The sequence below is a fragment of the Callorhinus ursinus genome, unplaced genomic scaffold, assembly GCF_003265705.2.
Source record: "Callorhinus ursinus isolate GAN/ISIS: 27379988/994484 unplaced genomic scaffold, GSC_fseal_2.0 scaffold102, whole genome shotgun sequence".
NCBI classification, from domain to species: Eukaryota; Metazoa; Chordata; class Mammalia; order Carnivora; family Otariidae; genus Callorhinus; species Callorhinus ursinus.
The window spans coordinates 920,483-945,268 of NW_027397164.1; the positions used below are offsets into that span (position 1 = coordinate 920,483).

The window sequence follows — 24,786 nt, forward strand, 5'->3', positions numbered from 1 at the left end:
GGTGTTTAAACTGAGAGAATCTGTTAATTTCCTTTAGTTACAGATCTCGTGCTATTGAAAGGTGGGTTTGTGGTGTGGAAAGTGTGGTGGATAAACCTGAAATCTGAAGATGTAGGTTCTGGTCCTGTTCACACTCCAGATCCTCACAAGAAAAGGCAAGAGTATTCATGAAATATCGTGATTTCATTTCACTTCATTCAATAGAATGACTATTCTTCAGGGATACCCTAAACTCTTGAAGGACAGGTATGCTGCCATTTTCCTCTGCATTGCCCGCAGCACCTACCACAGTGGTTTGAAATTAGGGGAAGACTCAATAAAAGTGTGTTGAAGGAATGAACGCTTTTCTGAGTGAATGAAAGAATGCCTATGATTTATTTTCTCCCCATCCAGCTCCCCCTTTGTGTGGGTGGCTGGGGAAGGGATAACTGTCACTCAAAACTGGCCCGAGGGCAGGAAAACAGGTTTGTCGTGGAAGGAAATTGAAGATGCTGCGTTTCTATTGGAGATTGACTCTCAATTTCCTATTAGATGGTGAGCTTCCTGAATGGAGAGTAGGAGCCTGTCTTACTCATTTTTGTTTTCCCTGCTCAGCTCAGAGGCTTGGTCCCAGCTCTAGAGAAAGTACAGGCATACACAGGGAGGGGGAGATCTGAAGGAGGAGCACCTCAGGTGTGGTTTGGGCCCCCAGAGTACATACAACTTTCCCCTCCCCAGACTGCTCTATAACCAAGTGGATTTGGGGGTGAACTGGAAATGGAATGGAGAGCAAAAAGCACATCCCCCTGATTTGAAGGAAAATATTCTTCCTAAAGTAGTGAAAAGGCAACTTCTCCAGGATACAATAAGGAACATTTTCATATTGTAAAGAACTTGAAAACCTGTTTATCATTCAATCCAGGAAAAAAAAATTCGAATCCTGTCAAACCTGGATCTGTTGTATGGACCTACTTAGAATTTTTTTTTCTTCTGCCTATTCCTTTCTTCTTTCTTTCTCTCAAATTTCTTTTGTTGTTGTTTCTGTTTGGTTTGTAAAGCAACCCTTTTCTAGACTGGAGCAGGAAACAGCTCACCAGGCTGGGAGGACTTGGTTTGTACTGAGAAGCAAAAGGGTTTTCAAAACTCAATTTTCTTTTTTCTTTTTAAGTACCACCCCTCCCCTTTCCCTTGGAAGAGAGGGTAGAAATAATTGATCCATCATCCAGTATCAGGCCCTGGAGATTTACATGCAAATTCCTCCTATCCTCCCCCCCCCCCCCCCCCCAAACTCCCTCCCAAATTTAAAATCCTAGGAGGGGAAAATAAGAAGGCCTTTCTAAACTAGCAGGAACCCTTCAGGCCACCACCACCCATCCCCAACCAGGTGAGAGATGGGGGGAGGGGTGGGTAATCCACCACAACCCCCCAGCCTCTCCCTCGCCACACACGCCACCTCTTTCCGGTGTGGAATCACTTAAGGTTTGGGTAAAGCTCCCCTCTCTCTCCCAGGAGACAGTATCTGGAAGCTTTTAGGGGGCGGAGGCAGAGGTGGGGAGAGGGGAGGAAAATGCCCCCAAACGGCCTAAGAGAGTCATCTCTTCACTCAAAACTGCCCGTCACCCCCCACCCCCCACCATTAACTTTCGATTAAGACCTCCTCGTTTTGGCAACTAAACTTTACTTTGCATAATTAAGATTTGCCTCGGAAGAAGGGGGAGGGAGAAGCCGCAGCTCTGGGCCATTCTCCTTCACCTCTCCCCCTTCCCCCTCCCCCGCCCCAACCCTCCAGCTCTGGGCCTCTAAGTTCCTGAGTTTTCTCACTTTGAGGTGCCACCGAACACAAAGAACCATAATGGGCTCCTTTGTGCTCGCTACGGGGCAATTACGCCCCGGAGTCCAGGCCCCTTTAAGAGTCTCTTAAAGAGACAGGCTCTCATTTTTCAGAGGGTTATTTAAGGGTGTGTTTAAGGGGGAGGGGCGAGGCAAACTCCTAGGGGTCTACGTACTGGGTGAGGTGAAACTTTTGTCTGGACTCCTTGAGAAGGAGCTGAAGGAAAGTCTTTGTGAGCCGCTCGTTTTTTAAGTCTTTCTCTCTCTTAAACATTTTCTTAAAGTTGAGGTTTTTCATTTGATTTGAAAAACTGGACTGGAAATGTGGGGTTCTAGGAGCAGAGGCGGAGGCAAGGATTTAAAGAGGCCCTACCCGGGAGAGCGCCTTAGCCCCCCAGAAGAAGAGTGATCCAGGGCCGAGTGGCTTGGGTCTGCCGCAGTTCTGGAGAATGTGTGTCTCCGGATCTCGCCGCCACGACTCCGGAGAAATCCCGTGCTGGGCAAACAGCCCTTAATATAATAATAGCTTGTCTCTTTAAAAAGCAAAAGGGGGGGGAAAGTTTTGTTGGCATCTGGTTTCTGATCTCATTATGTTGTGGTCGACCAATCCAGCCCTCGGGGCTGGTCCTGGGGTTTAAATCTGATTGGCCGAGAGCACATTTTGGGATGGTGCTTAGAGCTCGACGGGGCGGTTTCAAGGATCCCTTTTTTGGGGGGCTGAGAGGAGGGCGGGGCCGCCGGCGGGGGCCCCCTTGAAACCGACTAATTGGGATCGGAGAGGCCGAGGTGAGGGCTGGAGGAACGCACAAAGGAGTCGCTGGGCGGAGAAGGGAGGGGAGAGGCGAGAGGAGGAGGAAGAAGAGGAGAGAGGGCAAGCGGCGCGCGGTGTCTCGGGCGGCTCAGTCGGACCGCGGCGAGCTAGCCGGCAGGCGCGCCGCCCCCCTCCCCCGCCCGGCCTCCCCAACTCTGCGGCCGCCAGCAAACTTTGCAAAGAGGCGCGGGAGGCGGCGGCGAGGCGGCGGCGGGGAAGGCGCGCGGTCTCGGGCCTGGGGGCGGGGGCGGGGGGGCGCCCGGGAGCCGAGTGGGGGGCGGCGGCCAGCATGCGGCCCCGCAGCGCCCTGCCCCGCCTGCTGCTGCCGCTGCTGCTGCTGCCCGCCGCCGGGCCGGCCCAGTTCCACGGGGAGAAGGGCATCTCCATCCCAGACCACGGCTTCTGCCAGCCCATCTCCATCCCGCTGTGTACGGACATCGCCTACAACCAGACCATCATGCCCAACCTTCTGGGCCACACGAACCAGGAGGACGCGGGCCTGGAGGTGCACCAGTTCTACCCGTTGGTGAAGGTGCAGTGCTCCCCCGAACTGCGCTTCTTCTTGTGCTCCATGTACGCACCCGTGTGCACCGTCCTGGAGCAGGCCATCCCGCCGTGCCGCTCCATCTGCGAGCGCGCGCGCCAGGGCTGCGAGGCGCTCATGAACAAGTTCGGCTTCCAGTGGCCCGAGCGCCTGCGCTGCGAGCACTTTCCGCGCCACGGCGCGGAGCAGATCTGCGTGGGCCAGAACCACTCGGAGGACGGCACGCCCGCGCTGCTCACCACCGCGCCTCCGCCGGGCCTGCAGCCGGGGGCCGGAGGCACCCCGGGCGGCCCGGGTGGCGGCGGCTCTCCCCCGCGCTACGCCACGCTGGAGCACCCGTTCCACTGCCCGCGCGTCCTCAAGGTGCCGTCCTATCTCAGCTACAAGTTCCTGGGCGAGCGCGACTGCGCGGCGCCCTGCGAGCCCGCGCGGCCCGACGGCTCCATGTTCTTCTCGCAGGAGGAGACGCGCTTCGCGCGCCTCTGGATCCTCACCTGGTCCGTGCTGTGCTGCGCCTCCACCTTCTTCACCGTCACTACGTACCTGGTAGACATGCAGCGCTTCCGCTACCCGGAGCGACCCATCATCTTTCTGTCCGGCTGCTACACTATGGTTTCGGTGGCCTACATCGCGGGCTTCGTGCTCCAGGAGCGCGTCGTGTGCAACGAGCGCTTTTCCGAGGACGGCTACCGCACGGTAGTGCAGGGCACCAAGAAGGAGGGCTGCACCATCCTCTTTATGATGCTCTACTTCTTCAGCATGGCCAGTTCCATCTGGTGGGTCATCCTGTCGCTCACTTGGTTCCTGGCGGCGGGCATGAAGTGGGGCCACGAGGCCATCGAGGCCAACTCGCAGTACTTCCACCTGGCCGCGTGGGCCGTGCCGGCCGTCAAGACCATCACGATCCTGGCCATGGGCCAGATTGACGGCGACCTGCTGAGCGGCGTGTGCTTCGTGGGCCTCAACAGCCTGGACCCGCTGCGGGGCTTCGTGCTGGCGCCGCTCTTCGTGTACTTGTTCATAGGCACGTCCTTCCTCCTGGCCGGTTTCGTGTCCCTCTTTCGCATCCGTACCATCATGAAGCACGACGGCACCAAGACGGAGAAGCTGGAGCGGCTGATGGTGCGCATCGGCGTCTTCTCGGTGCTCTACACCGTGCCCGCGACCATCGTCATCGCCTGCTACTTCTACGAGCAGGCCTTTCGAGAGCACTGGGAGCGCTCGTGGGTGAGCCAACACTGCAAGAGCCTGGCGATCCCGTGCCCGGCACACTATACGCCGCGCATGTCGCCCGACTTCACCGTCTACATGATCAAATACCTCATGACGCTCATCGTGGGCATCACGTCGGGCTTCTGGATCTGGTCCGGCAAGACGTTGCACTCGTGGAGAAAGTTCTACACCCGTCTCACCAACAGCCGGCACGGCGAGACCACCGTGTGAGGGGCTGCCCCAGCGCCGCGTCCCCGGGGCGGGCCCCAGCGCGGGGCTTGCCTCTGCGGGGGGGTGGGGGGAGGCCTCCTACAGACTCCTTATTTTATTTTTTTAAATAAAGAACAATCGAAACCATTTCTCTTTTAGGTTGCTTTTTAAAGAGAACTCTGTTCAACACCCCCATCAGGTTTGTAATTAAAACTGTAAATAGTCTTGTAAATTTAATTATATATTTTCTATTTAAACGAAAAACGGAAAAAAAAGGAGGGGGGAGCGGCAAGGGGCACCGGGTCTGAGGAATGAGGGGAGGGGGCGTTGAGGGGGGTCCTCTCCTTTCTAAAGTGCCCCTTTCAAACACCGCCGCCTACTTTGGTTCGAAGTTTTTGGTGTTTTGGCAGGGCTGGGCTTCCTGGAAGAGGTGTTTGCTGTGAGGAATTGGAAGTTGGTTACATTCAACTCCCAAAGCCAAATTTGTGAGCCTTCTCACTGACGCTGGGCCTGTGGAAGCTGTTGGGTGTTTTTGAACAAGACTTGGATTCTTCTTGTTTTATTCCCTTTCTCTCCCCACATGTCCTGTCTCCTTCACTCGATCTTTGGACCACTCCCAAAAGAGATGAAGACGTGTGTGTGTGGGGGGGAACCTAACCCAGAAAGTGAGATGGGGTGCGGAATGGCCTACTCCCCACTGGCCTACCCTCCTGCAGGCTGGAAGATCTTTCTTCTCTTTGACTTTTCTTCTTTTCAGCTTGCTACCCCAAGCGCTTGGAGTGGGCAGAAAGTGCTTTGTAGTGCTTTGTGACTACCTTGAGTACCAATCCTGACTGTCTCCATTTTTATGGGGAGCGTTAGCTCGCAAATGTTGGGGTTTGGAGATGCCCGTGCGTCTCTCTCCTTCCCCTGTAGTTGGCTCCCTGCCGCTTCCCCCGCAACCCCCCAACCGAATATCTTCTCTGGCATTCAGATTAGAAGTTTGTAGGTTGGTTCGTGTGTTATGTGTAGGTTTTTGTTGTTGGGGTTTCCCCCCCAAAAAAAGCAATAAAAATGGGTTGGGTTGGAGGGAGGGGACGGATGGGCTGGTGGGATTTTTAGTTTTCCTTTGACAAAAGACTGGTTTCTTTTCAAACTTGTCCAGAAAGAAAAAAAAAAAAGTGGGTATCCTTGCTTTGGAAGAAGGCTCTGGGCAGGCTCTTTGTGACTGTGTGTGGGGGGTGGGGTTGGGTGTTTACATGACATTCTATATCACAAGATTGATAGAATGTTTATAACAGATGTTTCTTATCTTCCCCTTAAGCTCCCCAAAATAAAAGGCAAGACTTTTCTTAAAGTGTCCTTAACGCTGGTATGAGAATTGCAGTTTCCAATACACATCATTGCCCTCAACTATTCGGAATATTTTAGAATTTTAATTCCAAAGGATTGATTTGAAGACCGAGGGGTAGAGTGGAACCAGTGTCACACAGAACTCAGTTTTTCACCGTCTCCTGTTTCTTGATAATAGTGCAAATTAAAAGCTAATAATCATAATAAAGTGCATTTAATTATCTTCTAGAGATCTAGCCCTTTAATTGTATTTAACAGGGTTGTAACATTTTATTAGTTTAACCAAACCACACCCCCTCTTTCCCTCTCCCCCACCTACTTGGTTGGGGGTGGGGTGGAGAGGAGGTTCCCTGCCCCAGACCTTGCTTTTTTTTAGCTAAAAGATGGGGGAAATGGTGCCTTATCACCCCTTGTTGGCAGTCTTTGGGACAAGGGAGAAAGTAAGTTAGAACCCCTACTTCAATGTGTTTGTGTGTGTTAGTTTATGTTGGGGGAGGGGACCTGGAAATGTTTGGTGGTAATTGAAGTCTTATGTGGGGCTTTGTTTGGAATTGTATGAAGCCCGGGGATTTCAACAGAGCCCCCTTCCCAAAATATATAATCTTCCCCCAAATGATTTGTGCGGGTGGTCAACATAAGTTAAAACTAGCTTTTTCTCAAATGATGTGTGTGAAGTCCCACCATGAGATAATAACAACTATCAAAGAAGCAGGCAGGGGAGTCACTCACTCCCCTGTAGCTCCATTTGTTGCAAAATTCTAAAGGAACCCCACAAGGGCTGGAGGAAAGAGTTAAATTACAAACTGAGCGCCTCTGGGGAAAGAATGGTGAAAGTCTGAGAAGGGCGGGGGTTCCAGTGGTGGGGATGGAGCCTGGTGGGAAGAGGAGAGCTCGCTGGTCTCTGTTGAAGATTTGGGGAAGACCCGCCCTGCACCCCTCCTCCTGCCTCTAAGCCCCCGGGGAGCCCATCTTCGCCTGCTTTGGGTACATTTGTCAGTGGACCCTCACGCTGATAGCAGGAGCACATGGTAGACTAACAACAATGATCTTTCCTTTCCTTCCCTGAGTGGGGGTGAGAGGGAGGGAATTTTAGTAAAGATTATTCTTCCTTCTTGACCCCGCTCCCTGAAATTCGCCTGCCAATGGAGGGGAAGAGAGCCCAAGAAAACGGAAAAAATAGGTTTTATGGTGGTGGTGGGGGGGAAGAAGATAAATGATAATTGCCTCTTTTGGAAAGGACAGTTCTAGATGCCCTCCCCTTCCCCAATGGGGGGCCCAAGGGCTAATTACCTTATAGAAAGTAGTGGGGGAGCTCCTGCCTGCCTGTTCTCACTGCTTTAATGAACCAGCTCTCAAGAGGCAGGGAAGTGTTAGCCCAAAGTGCAGGGAATTTAGGAAAGACCATGCCTGGAGCAGAGACCCAGAGGCAAACTACCTGAGCTCTGTCACACCTGCAGAGGGTTCTCCACTCCCTTGTTTGGAAAACCCAGTTAAACACCTGGGCTTGGAGGTCTGCTTTTGCAGATTTCTGGGTCACCTTATGGGCAGTCTTCCCTCTGGAAGAGTGAGGCTTTGGTGGAGGGTCAAGGGCCCAAAGGTAAGGTCTTTCACCTGAGGCCAGTCTCCAACACAGCTGCTTTCTACCTGTTCTCCCATCCCCCCCCATACCACAAAGGAGCAGCTGGTTCTCTAGGTTCTGGGCGCCGGTCATTTTTTCCTCCAGACTCCTCCCTCCTCCCTTGATCAGACTTTGGCTTTTCCACCCCCCTCCCAACTCCCCTCCTGAAAATGGTTCCATTAGTTACAGACTCTTTAAGAACCAGAAGAGGACACTCAAGTTTTCCACGACAAAATTCTTCTGAACGTCCCCCAAAGAGTGAGGATCACTAGGCTCTGGAGATGGTGACTTCTGTGTTCTAAGGTGTTGAGCCCTAGACCTGGGCTGGATTCTGGAAGTGGAGAGAGGCTGTCCCAGGGTGCCGTGGGGCTCATGTCTGGGGAAGCCGAGCCCAGATTCTGCCACATCTGAGGCATCGTGCCTTTGATCATCTACCTGCTCACTGTAGCACAGTCCCTTCCTTCCCTAGACTCACCCTCCTTTCCTCAAGATGGATTTTAAACTGGGGCCACTGACCCATCTGAGAACCTGAAAAATCTTTGGAGCTTGTCCTGGCAGAAAATGGCCAGACTCTCCTGAGCACACAGTTTTGCATGTAACTTTCAGGGGGTTGATGAATTCTTTATCTGTGCCCACTGCCCCATCCCCAAGCTAGCTCTCCAGTTCCTGGTTTAGACATTTCCTAGTCCTGATGAGTGGGTATCTCTCCACCTCTCCAGTGGGCTTCCTTTACTTTCCTGGGGGGACTCCAGTGCTCTCCCAAGTGTCTCATCCCTTCTGCTATGGAAAGGGGGTTCAGGAGGGAAAACCGTCCAATCTATAAAACCAGGAACACTCTCCAAACCAGATTATTCCCGCAACCCTGCCTCTCTGGAAGGTAACAAATTATCGAGTGCAGCAGCGTGGAATGAGTAATATTTTTGTAGTAGAGGGGAAAAAAACAGGCAAAAGACAGACACACATAGGCAGATCATGGGAGCGAGTGCAGGCTTGGGCACGAGATTGCACCGGCTCTGAGCCCTGTGGAAATCGCCTAGCCTCTGAGTCCCTGTCCTCATCAGTAAAAACGCAGCAGTACCTGCCCCCACAAGCTTGCGTGAGGATTAGTTGGGAGGGTGCGGGTACAGAGCCAGCACATAAAAGTTCAATCAATTGTAGCCCTCTTCCCATTCCTTAGGTTAATTCCTAAAAGCATCACCGCATCAAAGGAGGTACATTTCTTCGGGGCTTTTTACCCTATTGTTGCTGGTAGTTTTAACAAAACAGAGTGATTTCCTGTGCTCCCGGGTTTTGCACCTGACTCTGGGTGCTAGCTCACAGTCCAGGGCTCTTGGGGGTGGTTGGGCCGTGTTTTTCTCTCAGTCTCTCCTCTGATTAGGACAGAAATGTCTTACCCGCCTGAGTGAGCAGGGCACACACGCGGGCAGGCTCTCTCTCCAGCCGGCTTTGAAGCCCGCTAATTAGGGCTAGGGCTGTCACAGCTGGCTTCCCCAGCGCCTCCCCCCAGCCCTCCCTCCGGCTCGGCCCCAGCGCCAGCGCCAGCCCCAGCCCCAGCCCCATGGCCTGAGAGCCCCTCCCGGGCTGCCTTGCCTTCCAGGGCAGGCAGCCTCTGCCTGCCTCGTGGCCCTTCCAAACCGTCTGGGCAGGGCTGGGGTTTGATGCCTGGAGAAAGGACAAGACGGGACTTGGGACGTGAAATAAGCCCGGAAAGTACTGATTGGGTTCAGAGAGGACTGCCTATGGCCCAGGACCCTCCTTATTCCTAATGAAGCCTGGAGAGGAGCCGGCCCGGCTGAGGGCTGAGCCCTTTGTGTGAGAGCCAAGCTTTCTGAAGGCTCCAGCCTCCCAACCTGGCCCTTATAATTAGCCCCAATCAGAGTGTTTATGTAGGGGCCTCCTGCGGAACTGAGAGCCCCGAGATTTCATTCCAAGCCTGGAGGAGGAGGGGCAGGAAAGGGATTTGTGTGGGGACCGGCAAAAAGGAGGATGGGGTAGGAAGCGTGGAGAAGAAAGCCTGGGGAGGAGGGGAGGGGAGGAGGCCCTGGAGCTGGGAGGACAACCACCCTCCCCATTTGGCCATGGCTGGGGTCAGGACCCCTCCCAGGGTAGCTGGCGCCCTGGCATCCTGACCCTGGGCTGGGCCTACACGCCTTCTGGGCAGGCTCTGTGGGTGGGTGGGCTTGTGCCAATCGGAAATGGCTTGGATATAATTAACCCAGCTAATCACCAGCCTCAGCCCGCTGGGAGGGGAGGGCACAGCCCAGAGCCCCAGCTCCCCCAGGAAGCTCCGGTCTCCTGTTCTTCCTCTGACTGGGGCCGAGGGTGTGCCAGGCTCCGCAGCTGCTGAGGATGGTGGAGTCAGAGGGTGGGCAGGGAAGGGATGTAGGAAGGGAGGGTGCCTAATTCTCATCTCTGGCCTCACCCTCAAGGGGGAATGTGACAGCAGGGAAGGGGCCTGGAGTGGCCACGCTCTGGGCGTGGGGGAGGGAAGATTCCCAGCCACTGCTTCCAGGTGGCACTGGGTGTCTCCTGGACTCCTCCTGCCTTTCCCTCTGAGTCTAGGCCTCCCAGGGAACTCTCTGGGGTAGGATGTGGCTTGAAGGGAATTCTCTGTACTGGGTTGAATGTCTTTTGGTGAAAACCCTGCAAGGCCTCCAAAGAGCGTCCCAACTCCCTCCCTCCCTCAACACATAAGGCTTTCCAAGGTCTGGATCTCCAGTCTCACTTCCCACCGTCCTTCCCTTCACTCCCATGTGCCATCCTCCAGGACTCTGACGTTCTCATGTGCCGTGACTTTACATGTACTGTTCCTGTGGCCCAAATGCCCTTCCCTTTCCTTAGCCTAGATATTAACTGTTATTGCCTCAGAATGTCCCTGAGGTCAGGTGGCCCCTCTGCAGACAGCCGTACCCCTGGCCAATCCTGTTCACCACACTGTGTTCTCAACAGCCACAGCACATCACATTATTGTTAGTCATTCCTCTCCTTTCGTGACTATGACCTCCTTGAGGGAGAGGCTGTGTTTGGTCTTTCATCTCTGTATCCCTGAGCCTAGCGATATGCCTGGCACGAAGTAGGTGCCCAAGATCACAGGCTGTGGAGCCAGACTACTTGGGCTTGAATCTGGCTTAGCCCCTTTCTAGGGGTTGACCTTGGGCAAGTTAACCTCTCTGTACATTACCTGTAAATGGGAATAGTAATGATACTTACTTTTCAAGACTGGTTTGAGGAGTGAACAATCTAATTCAAGTAAAATGTTTAAAGCAGTGCCTGGCACATAGTAAGTGCTTAATAAATGCTAGTTAAGCTTACTCATTCATTGTGTTGGCCCAGTATTTAGCGTTTAGTACATTTAGTGCTTTCCATGGGTCAGGAGCTTGCTAAACTCTAGAGAAGCACAAATTCAGTCCCTGCCCACATGAAGACAACCATCTAGTTTAAGCAAATGATTGGATAAATGATACTTCTGTGGGACTTCTGAGTTTTTATGTTTTGTTAAATAAGCTCACTATATAAGTGTTTGAGAATGTATCCATGTTCAAATATGGAATCATGATGTATCTGTTTGGATAGTATAAAACAAGCAATGAAATTGGGCATAATCCCTTATAAACTTGACATATGTAATCTGTTGTTTGGAGTATGTGAGAAAACTTGTCTAGGACAGAAGTTTCTGTAAGCCTCCTGCTCAATCTTCACTGCTAATGAGAGTGTTAAAAAAATTTTTTTTCTACCGAACAGAATAATTACTCTTATACAAATATACACAATAAACACATCAAAATTTTCATTGAACTCCTCAATTAATGAAAGAATCTGTACGATGTTCAGGAGATTCCAAAGAACAGAAAGATACCTAGGCCATCAAGAATGCTGACATAGATTTGCTTAATATACAACTGGGCAATAGTTACTGGGTAATATCAGCTGCGTCTTCACCAGACACGATCACATTTTATGGACAAAAATAATTTCCATTATTATCAGTTGCCTGAGTTGGAAAATAACTGAACGATAATAAGACTCAGAGATAACCCGCAAGGAGACACAGTAATGTTTTCCCCCCACAGAGTAATCTTTTTTAACCATTTCCAAGTCTTGCACAATTTTCCTTGACAAGAAGTTCTGAATTCAGAACACCCAGGATGACGAGTGCCAGGTGCCCCTTCCCATCAAACAGCTTTCCCGGTGGTAGGGGGCCCAGTTCCAGCCAGAGCGAGCTGGAACTCTTCCGGCCAGCCCCCAGGCTGGCAGGGCCTTTGTCCGCCTCATCTTCCCCACTCTTAGCTCTGGCTTCTCTCCCTCACCTTCCTCTTTCCCGCTCCACCCCTCTCATCTCCTCCAGTTATGCAGCCGACCCATCCATCCTTTGTGGTAGCCATAACTTATTGAGTACTTTCTATGGGCTAGACACTGTGCTAAGCACCATACATTCATAATAGCATTTAATGTTCGCAAGAGCCATGAAGTGAGTGCTGTATTTACCTTAAATTACAGCCTATTAGAGTCATTGGATTTCATAGAAACAGCTGTTTAGAGGGCATCTAGCCAGTCTGAGAAGAGCAAAAGCAGTCAGACTCTTAACCACAGTACCAGAAATAGCAAATGGGGTCATTTCTCATGCCAGCTGTGATGAATTGGTAGAGGCTCCCCAGAGTACTGTGTTAAGATGGATTCTGAGGCATCTTCTCGGCTTAATGGAACATAGTGCTGGAATCCACTAGTGATGTCTGTCATGGTCAGACAATCAGAGAATGTAAAGGTAGGCAAGTATATCAGGTAAGTGTCAGGCTGGTTTTATACTGCCTTGCCTCATCATCCTCTCCTGAACCTCTTTGTAACATTGCTGAAGGCGGCTTCTCCTTCTAAGGCCTGAGCCTCAGTGTCTGGACCTTAATGCCAGTTTTCTAGGTCTTTGTTATTCAAAGTGTGATTCCATCTGCTTTCTGCCCTGTCTTCCCCACCCACCCCACCCCCCAGGGGTACCATCACCTGGGAGCTTGTTAGAAAAGCAGAATCTTGGATCTGACCTCATACCTACCGAATCAGAAGCTGCATCTGAACGAGATGCCCTGGGGATTTGTTTGCACATTTGAGAGTAAGGAGTACTGCTCCTGGGGACCTCTTTTCTCAACTGCACCTGCCCCCACCTCTGCAGCCAGAATCCTCTTCTTCCTGGAAGGTGCTGGCTCAGGTCCAGGTCTGAGTATTCCCGACAGACCCTAACACTTAACCCAATAGAACCAGGTGTGTTTATGGACTATTTCAACTGAGGCTTGAAAACTTTTAGACATCCTCCCCCACCCTGGAAAAACCTTGAAGGATTCTCTGGCTTTTCCCACTAGGAGTGTGAGTGCCTCTGGGTCTGCTGGCCACACCTCTACAGCTCAGCGCCCTGTCCTTTCCTGTTTTCTGAGACTCTGCAGAGTCTCCCTAGGGCCTCGAGAATCCAGCCCAAACTTCCCACCCTGGTTTTTGAGACCTTTACCCCTTCGCATAGGGGCCCAGGGAGTTGGGGTGGAGCCGAACAGCACAGAGATGTGGAAGAGAAATAGTTGCTGAATCTGGGAGCGGTTGCTGCTTATTCCGCCATTGGTTCAACCAATGTTGAACACTTTTCTCTGCCAGGAATGGGGAGACAGCGATGAATAGAGTGTGGTCTCTGCTCTTGACCAAAGTGGACGTATAAGCAGATGATGGCCATATCATGTGATACAAAAGGCAGACACTGGGGTTGTTAGGAAAAAAACAAGGGCATTCTAGGCAAAGGGAACCCCATGGGCAAAGCCATGGGAGAACATGGCATAATCAGGGAACAGTGAGAAGGAGAGTGTGCCTGGAACATAGGATGAGTGTAGAGCAGAGTGGCAGGGCTGATCTAAGTAAGGATTTGGGCTGAGCCCCAGCAAAATTTCAATCTCACGCTGGCTTGGCCCTGCAGCACACATCTGAGCCGCCCCTGCCTGCTCTCAACAGCAGATCTCATTTCTTTACTGACTTGAGCCAATCAGAACTGGGAGACATTTACACACACACACACACACACACACACACACACCAGAGGACATGTGAAAGCCAAACGTTAGTGGGTTTTGGATCTATGCCCTCTCTCTCTAATCAATGACTGGATTCTATCCCTACCAACACTCTCTTTTCATGCCAATAGGAGCAGGAGTGGTCAGTGACTCTGAACTTCCTGGTAAAGAACTCTAGGGCAGGACTTAGGTTCTCCTTGACTGGAGACATGGCTACAGACGGAGGAAGGCTTGGCTCTATGTATGTACCAGATCTGACCGTGTGACTATGTCTGTGTGTGTGTGTAGATGGCTGTATATGTGTGAGTGTATACATGCACGTCTTTAGGGAGTGGTGTGAATTGGCTGCCTTGAAGTCTCAAGAGAGATAACCCCAGTTCCTTGTCAGAAAAAGAGGGATAGATTGGTCTATTGACATCCCAGTAGGATTCAAATGGGAAACTTCCTTGTGGGTCAGAAAGTGAGATGGCTATAATACATAGTTTCAAATTACTTGACTCTCCTATTCAGAGGCAGGGTTTGTGTCTCCTCACCTTGACTATGTCTCCTTACCTTGACTCCTCACCTTTGACCAGTTGGGTATGGTGGAAGTGATGTTATGTGACATACAAGTCTGGGTCGTGAGAACTCATGCGGTTTAGACCTTGTTCATGGGAACCCTCACCCTCGGGCTGCCTGAGCTGCCATATAAGAAGTCAGACTATCCAGAGACCACCATGCTAGAGAGGCCACATATAGGTGCTCTGGTTAATAGTTCTAGCTGAGCCCAGCCTTGCAGCCATCCCTACTAACACAGATGGGTGAAACCATCTTAAATCCCCCAGACCAGCCCACCTACCAGCTGAATATCATCAGGTGTCCTCAATGATGACTGTGGAACGGAAGAATCACCCAACCAAGCCTTTCCCAAATTCCTGACCCATAAAATTGTGGGATATAATAAAATGGTTGTTGTTTTAAGCTACTCAGTGTTAGGGTACTTTGTTATGCAGCAATAGATAACTGAAACAAATGGATAGTAATAATTAAGCTCATTAAGTACTTACTATGTATCTGGGATTGTTCTAAGTATTTGACATGCATTAATTTTTTCTAAAGATTGTATTTATTTATTTGACAGAGAGAGAGAGCACAAGTAGGCAGACAGGCAGGCAGAGGCAGAGGGAGAAGCAGGCTCCCTGCTGAGCATGGGCTCCATCCCAGGAGCTGGGATCATGATCTGAGCCAAAGGCAGACACTTTTAACTGACCGAGCCACCCAGGTACCCCAGTAAAATTTTTTTTTTCTTTTTGGTTGTTTTTATTATGCACTACATTAATACACTGCATAACCTTCTAGAAGGGGTAGATGAGTATGACTGAGTTATTTTTCATCAATCAGGAAAATGCTTCCTTAATCGATATTCTCCAAACCCTTTGACACATAGTAACGATTAACTCCAGAGACTCTCCTATCTCTTTGCATCAAACTCCATTGATATGGATAATAGGCAACCCTTTTTTTTCCTTGCCCTTGTTACTGAACCTGTGGATGTACGCCGTGGCTATGCCGGGGATGACCAGGCACACGGCCATGACGCCGATCCCAGGCAGGATCTCGAACCACATCGCAGCGCGGTTGCCAGAGCCAAGCCCCTGCCTGCCCCGCCCGGTAAAGGTGACCCGGCCTCCCCCCAGTAAAATTTTAAATAGATAAAATCTTTAGAAGAAACGAAGAACCAGGAGGATTAAATGAACAACCCTAGGATCCCACAGTCTCTTTGCACCAAGTCAAGAACAGATCCCAAGCTTGCTGACTCTCAGTCTAGAGGGAAAAATAGAACATTCTATCTCAACATTCTCTTCCTTCTGGACCACCGTACATGCCTTCTGTGTCACGGTCACCAAACAAAATCCTTGGTTTCAATCTCTGATATTTACTGGAGATGTGCAAAAATGACTAGCTCCCTCTCAGGACTTGTGGGTGCACAAATGCATGTGTGTGCACACGTAAACACAGACACACACATTCATTTTCACCAGAGCTAGGTAAGCTTTTTGTTGATATCCTCTCAGGGATCAGGATTTTTGCTTTCAAAGGCATTAATCTGGCTCAAGATCCTACACTAGGAATTTCTCTTGGCCTTCTCTTCTTTTCCATTTTTCCCTCATGTAATTTAAAGTAGAACAGCGACATGACTACATGTGGTAGGCAGCTTCTCAGTTGGTCCCCAGTGATCCCTGGTTCCTCGTGTTCTTTGTGTAATCTCCTCCCTGCGTGGTGAGGGATTGAGGTCTGCCAACAACACCCATGTGAGTAGGAAGCAGATTCCCTTCCTCCCCCCACCCTGTTCTAGTCAAGTCTTTGGATGCGACCCCAACCCCAACTGGCAGCTTAACTGCAGCCTCACGAGATTTTTGGGCCAAAGGCGCCCACCTAAACTGTGCCTGACGTTATGACCCACAGAAACTGTAAGATGATAAATATTTGTTGTTTAAAAATATTTCATTTGGGGGTAATTTTTTTTACATAGCAACAGATAACCAAAACACTGCATATTGAGGAGATTCTGGGTTCCAAATGATGTATACAGTAAGTAAGAGACAGAAGAAAATTCTTTCTTTGATCCATCCATTCATTCACTCATGGTTTCAATACACTTCTGCCTGCTTTTCCCCTAGGAATACAAAGATGAATGACACCATTTCTGTCACTGAAGAGCTTCCAGCCTAGTGGGAGAGGCAAACTTGTAAGTGGCTCCTTAACACTTTCTTTCATTCCTTCTTTTCTCCCTTTCTTCCTTTTTTCTTTCTTTCTTCCCTTCTTTATGTTTTTTAAATATTTTATTTATTTATTTGACAGAGAGAAAGAGAGCAAGGGCACAAGTTGCGGGGGGCACACTCCCCACTGAGCAGGGAGCCTGTTGCCAGGCTCAATCCCGGGACGCTGAGATCACGACCTGAGCCGAAGCAGAAGTTTAACAGACTGAGTCACCCAGGTGCCCCTGGATTCTTAAAATTTTAGTGAAAAATGCTAACAGAGGAAGGTTCAGGGTTCCTGAGCAACACAGAAGAGGGAGAAAATAATTCTGCCTGGCTATATGAATAAAGCTCCATAGAGAGGACATTTGGGTTGGGTTTTGAAAAAGGGATAGGAATTTGCCAGGAAGACAAGGGAAGGAAGAGCTTACCAGATAGTAGGGGCTACATTTACACGTACTGAGAGGCCAAGGAAGCCCAGTATGTTTGAGGCTCACTGAGCATCCCATGTGGCTGGATCTTAGAGTACTAGGTGGCAGGGGAGACTGGCAAGGCAGTTGACTAGGCAGTCAAGGTACTTGGTGCCAGCCTCAGGTTTTTGTCTTTTATCCTATAGAAAATAAAGAACAGGTAGAGATTTTTAAGCCAGTGAGTACTGTGATTAGATTTGTGTTTTAGAAAGAGAACTCGGGAGGCAACATGGAGGATGACTGGAGAGAAGAGTCTAAAGTCAGAGAAATCAGGTAGGATGCTGATTCTGATCCAAGGGAGGGGTTGGATGAGGCCTGGCCCAAGCACTATCGGTCAGATCAAGAAGAAAGTGAAGGAGAAAGCGACTTGAGGGGGCGCCTGGGTGGCTCAGGCAGGGAGCCCTGCATCGGGCTCCCTGCTCAGCGGGAAGCCTGCTTCTCCCTCTCCCACTCCCCCCACTTGTGTTCCCTCTCTCACTGGGTCTCTCTCTGTCAAATAAATAAATAAAATCTTAAAAAAAAAAAAAAGAAGCAGCTTGAGGTTTCTAACTGGGATAATTGGGTGGATGATAAGCCATTCACCAATGGAAGGAATAAAGATAACATGCGGATTTGAGAGTGGAGAATCTATTAGGATCATGTAGGTCATGCTGCAGCTATAAATAACTTCAAAATCTCATTGGCTTAACAAAACAAAGACTTCTTTTGTTTCATCACTCATACTACAGGTCCTGTGTGGTCAGCAGGAGTCTCTACTCCACGCAGTCACTTGGGGATCCAAGCTGACAGAGGCTCCACCATCTACAACACATGGCTTCTTCACTCATGTCCTCAGTTACATGGCAGGAGAAGAGAGAGATACTAGAGGATTGTGTATGGGGCTTTTACTACCCCGGCCCAGACACAGTGCGCATCACTTCCATGCACATTTCATTGGCCAGAACCAGTCTTGTGGCCTCTCCTAACTACAGAGGGTTGGAAAGTATAGGGAAGCACATGGAATACTTAGTGAGCATGACTGTCTCTGCCACAAGGAGATAATAAATTCAGTTTTGAACACATTTACTTCAAGGAGAAGATATCCAGTAAGCAGTCGGAGATGTGGTTCTGATGTTCAGACCGGAGTTGAGAGCTTGAGCTAGAGGTCTGAGCACTGATCTTGTCCCTGACTTCTGGAGGGTTTATTCGTCCATCAATCTGGCAGACTGAGGCCTGCCTACACCGATGTGAGACATTCTAGACAGGAAGAGAAACATAGATAAATAGTTATGATCTGCAAGAGGTCAAGTGACATGCTATTTGGCTACGAGCAAAAGTGCCATGAAAGGAAAGATGGAGCAGTGAATCCTATGATGGCGAGTAGGAGCCTCATAAGCCAAGAGAAATGATAGCTGACCTTTCAATGGATTGGTGAAGTTCTACCGGTAAGGAGTACACAGAAGCAGTGTAGTATGGTGGATCTGGGGAGAGAGGGCATGAGGCAAAAGAGATAAGTCTAGAAAGGGAGGTAGACAGGGGGCAGATAGTGGAATGTTTTAATGCCAGGTCAAGGAGACTGGACTTTATGCTGTCGTTATGAAAAGCACTGGAGGCTTGGGGGAGGGAGGGGACAGACAGACAGTGTGTGAAGAATGGATGGGCAAATTTTTTGCATTACTTTCCCCCCTTCAATAGAAACCAGCTTCTTCACTCACTTGCATGCACATATGTACACACACACACACACACACCCCGTTTTCTGCCCACGTCCCAGTTCGATACCTTAGTCCTAAATTATAACTGCTTTATTGCTGTTACCAACTAGGCAATTTATGTGAATATCTGCCCACATAAGTCCTTCCTCCCTTTTTCTTTCCTTCCTTCCTTCCTCCCTCTCTCTCTTCCTTCTTTCCTTTCTTCCTTCCTTCACTTTCTACTGTCTTATTGAGATATAACATAAAGTGAAATGCATAAAGTACATTTTAATTTTAAGTACAGATTAATGAATTTTTCATGTGTCAATACTCATGTAAACACTGCTTAAGTCAAGATATAGGATACTTTTGGGGTGCCTGGGTGGCTCAGTTGGTTAAGTGACTGCTTCTTGGTTTCAGCTCAGGTCACGATCTCAGGATCGTGAGATTGAGCCCCATGCTGGGCTCTGTGCTCAGCACCAAGAGTCTGCTTGAGATTCTCTCTCTCCCTCTCCCTCCCCTTCTGCCCCTCCCCCCTACATGCGCGCTCTCTCTCTCTCTCTCTCTCTCTCTCTCTCTCTCTCGCATGTGCATGCTCTCAAATAAATAAATAAAATATTTTTTAAAGATTTTTTAAAAAAATTTATGTACTTGAGAGAGAGAGCACGAGGGAGGGCAGCAGAGGGAGAAGCAGGCTCCCTGCTGAGCAGCAAGCTGGATGCAGGACTTGATCCCAGGACCCTGAGATAGTGACCTGAGCTGAAGGCAGATGCTTAATGGACGGAGCCACCCAGGCACCCCATAAATCTTTTTTAAAAAAAGATTTTATTTATTCATTTGAGACACAGAGATAGAGAGAGAGAGAGAGAGAGAGAGCATGAGCAGGGGGAGAGGCAGAGGGAGAGGGAGAAGCAGCCTCCCTGCTGAGCCAGGAGCCCGATGTGGGGCTCGATCCCAGGACCCTGGGATCATGACGTGAGCCGAAGGCAGATGCTTAACCATCTGTGCCACCCAGGCACCCCAATAAAAAAAATCTTTAAAAAAATGATATAGAAAAAATAAAAATAAAAAAAGATATAGGATACTTCCTTCCTCCTATCTTCCAGTGATTTCTGCTCTAGAGGCAACTACTATTCTGACTTCTGTCACAATCAATCGTCAATTATTATGTCACAATTATGTCTGTTCTAGAACTTCTAGAAATGGAATAATATAATATTCCCTCTTTTATATCTAATGTCTATGAGGTCCATCCACATGGTTGAATCCTGGCCTTATACTGACTGTTCCAGCTTTTAAACCAACTTACTTTCCTTCTCCCCCTTTCCTCCACCAGTATGTAGAAAGCCCCTTCAAAGGTGCCAGGGAATCAGCAGTGAGCAATGCAGTCTTGATTCCTGTCCTGTACGAAGGGTGTGCTCTAGTGGGAGGGACAGGTGAAGTGCCGGGTAATTACAATGCAGAGTGATGAGCACGGTGCTAGTCAAATCTAGGGTGCTATGGGAATTCATAGAAGAGGCATCAAACCCCAACTTTAGGGACCACAGAAGACTTCCTGGAGGAAACAACATCTGAGCTGAGACCTGAATGATGAATAGAGTGTTGTGAGCAGTCACCTGTGCAAAAACTGCAAGGCAAAAGAGAAAATGGTGCTTTCAAGGAACTGCAGGAAGGTCAGAGAGGTTCCACTCAGCTGGAGCATAGAGTGCAAAGTAGGGAGGGGTGAGGCTGTGGGGGCTAGGTGGGGCAGATGATGAAGGGCTTTGTGAGCTCCATTAGGGAGTCTAAACTTGAAGGAGCCATGGGCCATCACTGAGGGGTTTTCAAGAGAATGACACAGTAAGGATTTGGCTTTTTTTTCTCTCTTAATAAATTTGAGGGGCGCCTGGGTGGCTCAGTCTGTTTAGCATCTGCCTTCAGCTCAGGTCATGATCCTGGGGTCCTGGGATTGAGCCCCACATTGGGCTCTCTGCTTCTTCTCCCTCTCCCTCTGCCTGCCACTCTGCTTACTTGTGCTCTCTCTTTCTCTCTCTGTCAAATAAATAAATAATCTTTAAAAAAAATTGACTTTGAGTCGATTTTTTAAAAAGGCTTCCAGTTCTTTTTTTAAAATTAAGTAAATTAAATTAATTAAGTAATTATTATTTTTTTAAAAGTTTTGTTTAAGTAACCTCTATACCCCACATGGGGTTCAAACCCACTACCCCAAGATCAAGAGTCGCATACTCTACCGACTGAGCCCGCCAGGCTCAGGGGTAAGCCAGGTTTAAATCGACCCCTTAAATTGATTTTTTTAAAAGTGGGCTCCACACTGGGCATGGAGCCCAATGCAGGGCCTGAACTCATGACCCTGAGATCCAGACCCGACCTGAGATCAAGAGTTAGAACACTTAACCGACAGAGCCACCCAGGCGCCCAAGTCAATTTTTAAAGGCATTTTAGTTTTTGGACGGTATATACATGGTACAAAAGGGCACATCATGAAGCACAGATCTCCCTGGCTCTTCAGCCCTCCCACCTCACCAGCGCCCCCCCCCCAAGGTGATCTGTCTGTCTGCAGTGTGGAAAGCAACAAGATAATGGAAGCAAGAGTGGAAAAAGGAGAACTTTCAGGAAGCTATTGAACGTTCCGGGTAAGAGAGGATGGTAGTGACGGTGGGAATGATTTGCGAGGCACTGAGGAAGCAGGAACAGCAGAATTTGGGCACTGGTTAGAAGAAGGGGTTAAGGACCACACCCGAGGGAGGAGGACTGCCTTTCAGTGAGCCAAGGGGAACAAGGGGAGCACGGTGAGGGGCGGGCTGTGGATGGTCTGCAAAGATGACCACCAGCAATGCCTTCTCCCTTCGGAGACTTTCAGCCATTTTCCACTCTCCTCGAGTCTTGGGGGCCTTTGACTTGCTTTGATCAATAGGATGCAACAAAACTGATGTCCTGACAGTTCAGGTGTAGGGCTTAGGAGGCCTGGCACAGCTCCCACTTTTGCCCCTTGGAAGCCAGCCACCATGTGAAGTGCAACCACACTGCGGGAGAGAGAGAGCCTACCTCGAGAGAAAGGGGGAGAGACCCTCTGGGGGTGGGAGACTATGAAGGAGACAGAGAGACCCCCATCTCTTCCAGCCATGCTAGCAGAGGCACCAGACACATCAGGAAAACCATCTTGGATATTCCAGGCCCGGCTGAGCTGTCCCAGCCCACACGGCATGGCGCGGAGACAAGCTGTCCACACCAAACCCTGCGCAGGTTGCAGAATCATGAGCAAACAAGATTGCTGTTGTTTTAAGCCACTCAGTTTTGGGTGGATTGTTACCCAATAGATAACTGAGAGAAGTAGGGAGGGACGGGGGAGAGAGGGTAGAAGTTCAGTTTCTTGCCCATCTATGCCTTAGAGTTCCACATCCATGGTCTGCTGCTTTCTTTCTTCTCGCTTTTAAAATCTCCAGAATCCCTGCTAAATACCTGCAGCTTTATAATCCAGAGCTCCGGTCTGGGAGCTTCAGGCGTCTTGGTCCACTGTTTCTCCCGTGCCCACGTCAACGGCTCTGAAAGCCAACCGCATGTTGATTATTGTTTCCTTGGGTCAGCCTAGGGTTGGTTGGTCCCCACTCTACCTTTGGTTCTGGGGGAAGGAATTTGTTTTTTCTAACTTCATACCCCTGGGGGAAATGTTATTTCTTTGTGTTCCTCGTTTTCTAATGTGGGGCTAACTGTAAAGTAGTTGGGCACCAAATGCCAGAGGAATGACTAATGAGGCTCACTTGGAGAGAATCCTAAATGGGGTTCAATTCCTGACTTCCTGTCCCAACCGGAGGACTTCAGTCTCTCCCTTTACCCAAGAAAGTCTCACCTCACTCTCCGGCGGGGAGGGGGAGAGTCTGCCATTACTTGCCTCTGGAGAATGGGGCTCCCCAGGGTAGGGACCACCCCCCTCCTCTGGATTGCCTCTTCAGGGAGACTTGGGTACCTTCCATGCGGTCCCTGTTGACTGCTCTCTTTGTGGCCTGCCCGGAGCCCATTGCTCCACATCTTCCCTGTGCTGCCCAACTCAGTTCTAGTGACTGTGGAATCTAAGAAGGAACTGAGGAGGAGACTCTAGTCTAACCTGCCCATATTCGAGATAAGGAAACCAAGACCCAGGTCAGGGAAGTGACTTGTCCAAAGTCCCCAGCTGGTTCATGGCAGAGCTGAGGCCCCCGTTCCTCAACTCCCCAGTTGGTGCCCTCTGCTGCCCACACAGCCTCCTGCAGGGCTCTCCCCTCTCTGAGCTGCCTTTTCTTTTACCATTCTTTCTCTTCTCAACCTCTCTCCAGCACATGCCCCACGGAGGGGCACTTCCAACGGGGGAGGCAGCGACCAGCAGGCAGCCCTTCCTAATGGATGGGGGACCTACGGCATTTCTGAATACCAAGAGGCTGATGAGTGTGTGTGCACACACTCATCCACTTCCAAACACTGAACCCAGCCGCTCATGCTTGGGCACTCAGACACATGCACACACTCCCAGTCACACACCCCCATCCGGGTGACCTGTGCTCTCCACCGATCCCCGCTCAGATGGCCCTTGGCACAAACTCAAGTCACAGGACTCCTTGCCTGGCCTCAGCCCTTGGTGTCCCACAAACTAGCCTAACTGGGTAAGGACAGTTGAATGACCTGTTCTGGCCCCTGATCCAGAGACAGGAAAGAGAAGATGGACACTTTCAGAGCTGTCATCAACATGGCACCTCTTCGTCTACTTAGAACTCCTGCCTCTGGGTCCCTAAATGTCCCTCCCTGGGAGGATAATGGGAAGGTGAGGACCCCACTTTCCTTCTTCTTCCTGCTCACTTTGCTACCCACCCCCCTTGATAAGAATCTGTTTGAATGAAGCTCCTGCCAGGCGGTAGATTCCATCTGAGACACAGCTGGATCTCTTAAAGCCCAAGGGGAGATGTATCTCTTTCCTCCCAGTTCTCTCCTGTCCCCTCCTCCTGGGCACTGCCAGTCAAAGGTGTGCCTGGTGAGACAAATTGGGTAAGACTGACCTGGGCCCCTGGTACCTACGCTAAGAGGGTAAGCGGGGCTGGGGGGAAGGGCGTGCGGCAGGGGGGCGGGGCAGGGGGCGGGCAGGGCGGGAACTGAGATGTCCCTTCAGATTTTGTTCCCTTCTTCCCCCCATCCCCTGCTCCCCACTCCACCCCACCCCCAGCCCCAGTCATTCCCATACCCCCCACCTCTGGAAAAGTCAGATTGGGATTCGATCCCCAGCCAGTTGCCCGAGTTCCGGAGCAGCTGTCCCAGGCTTGGGAGGGGGGAGGGGGCCAGGAATGCTGGAGCTGAGGCCTGGGCCGCCCCAGACAGAGCCGGCTCTGAATTCTGGGAATGTTTGTGCAGCTGGAGCCCATTAGGGGAGGGAGCCGCGCCGCTTATTAATCCCAGCCTTGTTCCCCGGGAGGGGCCAGGGCCCCCGCACACGAGTGGAGGGGGACGGGGTTTGCTGCGGGGGGGGGGGGGGGGGGGGGGGGTCCGGGCCCCGGCCTCCAGCCCTCAGCCCCCTGCTTGGTTGAGTCTCCGACAGGAGCTTGGAGATCTGGGGCCCTGGGCCTCACTCGCATGGTGCACATGTGTGTGGGGGAGGTGAGTCTGGATGCGGTGGGTGTGGGCACAGGTAAGGGGCCTGTCGGGACATGGTGAGGTTTGACAGAAGTGCTCCTTCCTGGGGAGGCAGGAGGCACACAGCGGTGCTGGGGTGGGGGGGGTGCTGGGTACTCCTCAGGGATCTTCACCTGCCCCCCAGAAGCTCCTTGCTGGCTGGCACGCTGACTAGCAGGAGAAGGTGATGAATTCTGTTGCTTCAAGTGTTTGAATGTTGCACAAAGAGGGCTGAGCAGTGAGTGGGGAGGCAGCTACGGGGGGCACATCCTGCAGCAACTCCAGGAGACACAGGGGTCCCTCCTGGAGTGGTGCAGTGTGGGACCTGCGCAACCACGCAGTGCTCGGGGTGTAGGGAGTCTGGGGGCCTGGGTTCGGTTCCAAGCGTGCACTGCAGTAGGGGCCTGGCCTGGTGTTCCAGTTCTACTGATGAGCTCTAGGGCCCCGAATACACTTTTTAGCCTCTCTGAGCCTTGCTTCCTTTACTGGGATGGGGTCTGTCCTATGAATTGCATAGGGTTGCTGTACAGATCGTGTTCCTTTGTCTGTGTATCCATCCATCCATCCATCCATCCCACAAACTTGACGACTACTTATCCTGCTGGTTACCAGGACCATTAGAAGCTCATCCTTAGTAGTATGGGGTGGGGTGGGGTTAGTCACTTCCACAAATAGAGTGTAATGTGGAGGACGCTCTAACCCT

General features: G+C 50.6%; 1 protein-coding gene and 1 pseudogene across 1 annotated transcript; one reads left to right on the forward strand and one right to left on the reverse strand.

The window, feature by feature from the left end:
• Positions 1-2,788: 2,788 nt before the first annotated feature.
• FZD2 (frizzled class receptor 2) lies at positions 2,789-6,064 on the forward strand. Its single transcript, XM_025861974.2, has one exon. It carries the CDS (start codon positions 2,910-2,912, stop codon positions 4,605-4,607), a length of 1,698 nt encoding a protein of 565 aa, XP_025717759.1. The 5' UTR covers positions 2,789-2,909; the 3' UTR covers positions 4,608-6,064.
• An 8,788-nt stretch (positions 6,065-14,852) lies between these two features.
• Positions 14,853-15,234, reverse strand: LOC112815765 (NADH dehydrogenase [ubiquinone] 1 alpha subcomplex subunit 1 pseudogene; annotated as a pseudogene).
• Positions 15,235-24,786: the final 9,552 nt, after the last annotated feature.

Excerpts from the sequence above, each read along its gene's own strand:
- FZD2 (XM_025861974.2), top strand. The coding sequence starts at position 2,910 with ATGCGGCCCCGCAGCGCCCTGCCCCGCCTGCTGCTGCCGCTGCTGCTG.